General features: G+C 41.4%; 1 protein-coding gene across 1 annotated transcript in view; it reads left to right on the top strand.

Moving 5' to 3' along the window:
• The first annotated feature begins 3,154 nt into the window (after positions 1 to 3,154).
• The window catches only part of LOC117565032 (probable nuclear hormone receptor HR38), a 33,712-nt gene continuing 30,866 nt past the window's right edge, over positions 3,155 to 6,000 (top strand). Inside the window, 1 exon segment of the mRNA XM_034243979.2 lies at positions 3,155 to 3,775. Within this exon segment, the coding sequence (XP_034099870.2) occupies positions 3,283 to 3,775 (493 nt within the window). The 5' untranslated portion in view covers positions 3,155 to 3,282.

Raw genomic sequence — 6,000 nt, 5'->3', positions numbered from 1 at the left:
AACGCCACCAACAACATGCATGGCCCCCAGACCAGTTCCACTTGCGTCGCTCCCAAAATTTAACTAATATAAATACATGCAAACACACACACACACATACATACACATGCAAACGTATGCGATTATGTATGCATGTAGAAACATGCACTGCACTGCACAGCCGAAGCAGCGGTTGCCGTCGCAGTCGCAGTCGCAGTCAAAGCAGCAGCAAAAGCATTATGGGAACCGAAAATCTAGCGAAATCGAAAGGAAGAGCAGCCCAAGCCAAGCAACTGCGCCCAAGTCATCGGCTGACCGAGCGTCGCGACGATCTCACGTTTGTCTTTGGCTTTTGGGCAAGCCATAGCCAGAGCATAGCGCATACGCTATAAACAGTTAGAAAACGTGCCTTGGAACCTGTCTAAAAATAGCCACAACGAATGCAGGCAACAACAACAACACACATACATATACACGAAGTCGCAAAAGCCGAACGAAAACGAAACGTTGCCGGCCTCACCTACTTCTACTATACGCCTCTCAAACTGGAACTCACATAAAGCGAATTTGTCTCTTACTCTCACTCTCGACAACGAAGTCGAGTCTTCGGCTTCGGCCTTAGCTTCGTCTTCGGCTTTATGGATACATTGCTAAGAGAGTTGTGTGTGTGCACTGCGCTTGTGCAGCGACGACGGCACTTGTTGCTCTAAGTTGCGGATTAGGTGTTGATGATTATACAAATGTGTTGGGAACGCCGGCTTCAAAGGCAAGCTGTGCTTTTTGTTGTTGTCACTTTAATTTCTATGCAAATGATCGTAGCTTGCTTATCGCTCGTGTGTTCTTTCTCACGATAACTTTGCGTTGTAAGCAACCAATCAAAATGCACGCAGGACAACGATAACAAATGATCGAACTAAATGAACGATAAGTTTAGTAGCAATTAAACGAACTGGTTCCGGGCAATTTAGTGCAACGAGTAGCGAAATTTGGGTATTATAAAATCGCGTGTGTTAAAAATGTGTCAGTGTGTTCTATTCTTTCAGAGAGCTTCGCCCACAATATGTGTCTTTAATGGTATGAATTTCTAATAGTGAGTAATATCATAGAATACACAATCAAATCATTTAACATTAAGAACTTTTACTGCTGTGTCTCTGCACATTAAAGCAATCAGAAATAAGTGAGCTTGCCAGTTTGCTTGCATTACAGACACAAACACACTTAGATAAATATTTATCTGTGCGTGTGTGTGTGTGTAGAAGCGAGCCCACACATTGCCGCAAGGTAGCCGGTAGATGGGAACCGCAAGCCGGCTCCGTTTCTGTTTAAGGATGGTGCTCAATGTGGGCGTGTGTGGGAGAAAGAGAGAGTGAGAGAGCACGAACAATTCAGGTGAAGTGGCAAAATAAAGCGGGTGAAGAAAAAAAAATCAATTGTCATTGTTGTTGTTGCTATTACTGTTACCTGGTCACGCTACAAATGGCGTGCGACGAACAGAGACAGCACATAAACAATTTTATGACGCAAATTATTTCCGTCTTCGCTTTCGTTCGACGTCGTCGTCGTCGTCGCCGCAGAGCCTCTGCTCCTGCAGTGTGTATGCGTATGCGTGTGTGCGTGCCTGCAAACACACATTACTGTGGCGTAGCAGCAGCGCAGGCGCCCTTACAACGACGTCATCGATTTTTGCTCGCACGAGCTGCATTTTGTTGTTGCTGTCGTCGCTGCCGCCATCACTGCTGCTGCTGCTGCTGCTGTTGCTCTGCTCTGCTGCCGCCGTTGTAGATGATGATGAAAGTTCGGGAATGACGTAATAGCACTTTGACTTCGGCTGCAGAGCCGAGCGCACAAGGTAGGTCGTGTGTTGCAGCCGAGGGCAGACAAACGGTCTTTTCGCTCTCTCACAAAGACAACGAAAACGAATTGTGACGGCGACGACTGTGACGGTGACGCAGAAGCGAACGGCGACGTCGACTGAGGCAGAGCGTACGTTTTTAGCGCTGCTCGTCCGTTTGCTGTTTGGATATAGTCGTGTGTAACCGTAAAGATAAGTTCAGTCGCGTCACAGACGCCGCATTGTTAACAACTTATTCGCAAAACTGCTCACACAACTCAATATCAGAAAAACACCAACTAAACAAACAAACATTTAATAATCACAACAAAATATATATGTTTAACTCACATACACACACACACATACAGTTGTAATTATTTTGCATTACAAATTCGCGTAGCAGTATTACAGCAAAAAAAAAAAAAAAAAATACATGCATATTAATAAATCGTGAAATACATAAATATATTAAACGGGTGTGCCTAAAGTTTAAAACAATTGTTCAATTGCAACAAGTTGTCGCCGTTGTCGTTGTTGCAATCATCGTCGCGTCGTCGTCGTCGTCGTCGTTGTTGTTCTATGCGGAAACGGAAGCCGGTTGACAGCATAAAGTATTTTATATATCGATAAGTTGCATTTGCAATTGTGACACAGTGCGTATGTGTAATGTGCATTAAACTTCACACTCCACAACAGAATAACATCAACAACAGTGACAACAACAACAACAACATTACGGCATCGATTTGCAGCAGTTTTCTTTTGTTTGCCAATAACATTGAGTAATGTCCTTGTACCTGAGTATATAGAACACACACATACACATACAACTACGAGGAGTGTTTATACATATACATATATAAAGAAACGTGCGTAAGTCATTACGTCGCCAGTTTTGCTTACGTCGTCAGTTGGCAACTGCGCAAACGTCAACTCACCGAACTGTGGCGAACCGAGCCGAGGGGAAGGGGAACAAGTTCAAGTCTAAGGACATGCTAAAATATATGCAAGGACATCCAGCGACTCGCGTGAATAATGAAGACAGCAACGGCCAGGCCTGATTACAACTACAACAACCAGCAGCAAACTGTAATTGCAACAAGCGAAGCCAACTAAAGAGGCAAGCAGCTACAACGTCCATTTTCGTGCTGGATCTCCAGCGCGTTAAAGCGCGCCATTCAGGTGCTTAGAATAACCACAAGTTCCCAACTGCATCTTCATGTTGTGTGTTCTTTCTCCCTTTGGTTCTTATGTGTTCTTATTCATTTGTGTTCCGTCAATCAATCAATCAATCAATCAATCAAACAATCAATCAAGCAACCAAACAATCAATAATGATAATCAATTTATTAATCAATTAATCAATCAATCTGTCAATCAATCAATCAATCATCTATATCAATCACAATCTTAATCACATGCCCGCCCTGCTTAAGCAAAAGTAAAACACTATTCAATTAACTATAATGCGCGATCGTCTTGCCTCGCTGATTGTGGTGAAGCAAGAGGCGGCGGCGTCGCTAAGCCACAACAACAATAACAACAACCACAACACTCAGTTTGGCAGTGACCAACTGTTGTCACACCAGCAGCAACATCAACAAGAACTGCAACAACATCAACAACAACATCATCAGCAGCAGCAGCAACAGCAGCAGGAACAACTTGCAACCATCAAAAGCGAATCCTTTTACGCTTTCCCGCCCTACGAGAGCAGTTTGTACTATGAAATCAACAACAATTCGTGCTACAGACAGAATTTAAATACAACTGCTGCTGTTGCTGCAACTGCAACTGCAACTGCAGTCGCTTTGCCCGCTTTGATTTATCCCTGTCGCAATCTATTCCCCGAGGGCTGTGATATTGGGCATTTGGGAGCGGGAGCGGGGAGTGCGGGAGCATCCTCCTGTCATCATCCGGGATATAGCAACAGTTGGCATAGCAACGGAATACACACGTGTATGTATCAGTCTTTCTCTCTGCGGTGTTGGTGTTGGTGTTTGTAGCTTAACGATGGCGATGTCTACGCGGCGTATGCGCAATCTACGCAATATTACGCATTGCCAAATCGGACGTACAATTAAATGAATACTTTTGCGAAAAACACATAGAGGAATTCTGCACAGGTTCGACGCGACTTTGAAATACCTGTGACTAACTTTGAATTTAGTGTGACCAAAGCAACTAAATTTTGTTCTTTCGAAAGCATTCACAATATTCTTAATATCATATGGTTACAACTGAATTATTATTTAAAAAGTATTCTCCTTAAGTTCGATAAACAAACTAAATTTTTAAATAATAATATTTCATAACTTTGTAGCTCTATAGTCTTCATTTTTTATGAATTTTGAATTTAGTGTGACCAAAGCAACTAAATTTTGTACTTTCGAAATTATTCAATATTCTTAATACCATAGGATTATAGCTAAATTATTCGTTAAATCTGTATTCTCCAATTAAGTTCAATATGCAGACAACATTTTATAATAATAATAATACACAATTCTAATTCTAGAGTCTAGACTCTTCTGGTCCAAAGAATTTATATGAACATAGTTTTAGAAGTCATATCTTGACTTACCACTTAGTTATACCCTTTTCACCCTGAGTGTGGACCGGGTGTAGAAAATCTGTGAATGCACAAGCAACAGGCAAGTAGGCATTAAATAAATTGTTTACACGCCGCTTCGGGGAGACGACGACGCACAATGACGACATAAATTTGCATCAAAGGGGCGTCCCACAAACAGTAGAAAAAAAAATCCAAATAACACAAACTGCGACTAGTAAAATACATAGCGAAATATTTAGTAAATAATAGAAATATGAGTTTCGTCCCAGTTGTGCTGCCTGCTGCTTGCCTATACTTAATCTTTTTTGTTGCTTCTGCTGCGTCGTTAGTCTCCTCCTCCTCCTCCCCTCCTGGCTCCCTGGCTTGCCACATGTTTGCCAGCGTCAGCAAAGCATCGCGAGTTGCAGCAGACGGCGACGCGAGGCAGCCACTGTGGCAGACGACGCGTCGGGGCAGCAAACAGAGGCTGAAGCAGAAGCAGAAGCAGAGGCAGAGGCAGCGACGACCTGACGCAAAATGATTTAAGGCCCACAGCGCACACACTTATGCATATTCATGCGGTGGCTGTGTGTTGTGTGTTGTCCACTGCACTTTTATTAATAAATCTATGAGTAGAGCAACAATTAAATGAGGCTATTTTTGAGCTGCCAAGCGAGTCTACATGACCTAAAAATACCTGCAGATGTAGCGAAAGTGTCCTTGAACTCACTTAAAGATACTTTAAAGCAAAGAGAGTTTGTTTTTTATTACTGTTTAATTCGTTATAATTTGTCATTTGTATTTTCTTTATTATCAACTAAAATATTCATAGGGTTTTATATTTTAGATATTTACCTTTTTTTATTATTTGATAAATTATGGTATTACATTGATTTCTTCATTTAATTAGTTGTTTATTACTCAAAGCTGAAGCTTAGGCTAGATGAAATGATGTAGGAAATATGTTGAATTAAATTTCTTTTTCTTTGGTAATAAATAAATAATCTATAGACTAGTAAATATTATTATTAGAGTCTAGTAATTATTATTATTATAGTCTAGTAACAATTATTATAAATTCTTATAAAAATATTGAGTAGTAATATTGTAATATCTAACATTAGAAATAGATTTCTTTATTAACTAATCTTTACTTTCGACCTTTGCTAAGTGAAACTGCAGTTTAGCGTTATCGAAGCGATTGAAGAAAGCGATGAGGTTTTAGTTTGATATGGTTAAAGCATACAGCACGTATACGTAATGCCAGCCAGCCAGCAGCTTGTATGGTGTTATTATTGATTGGCAAGAGGTGCCGAATTGTGGCCAAGTGTGGCCCCAAAGTGGGCCGGCAACAGATGACAAACCATGACGCCAGCGACGCCATTAATCTGAATGCAAATGCAAAACGTTACACGTTACAGCAGTTTCACGGTTTACACGCTGTTTACACGGACTGCAGGGCGCGTCATCGTTAGCAGTGTGTTGTGTTGTGTTTATCCCAAAACGAATTGCATGAACTTGAACTAAGATCGCCAGAAGAAAGAGAGACAGAGCGAGAGAGAGCAGAGAAAGTGATGAGGTGCGTCAGAAGTGCACTAGAAAATGATGGCATAAGTGTAGAGTGCTTATT

This window comes from Drosophila albomicans, chromosome 2L (genome assembly GCF_009650485.2).
Source record: "Drosophila albomicans strain 15112-1751.03 chromosome 2L, ASM965048v2, whole genome shotgun sequence".
Taxonomy (NCBI): domain Eukaryota; kingdom Metazoa; phylum Arthropoda; class Insecta; order Diptera; family Drosophilidae; genus Drosophila; species Drosophila albomicans.
Note: the sequence above shows the minus strand (reverse complement) of the source record. Positions and strands in the feature narration are given on the sequence as shown.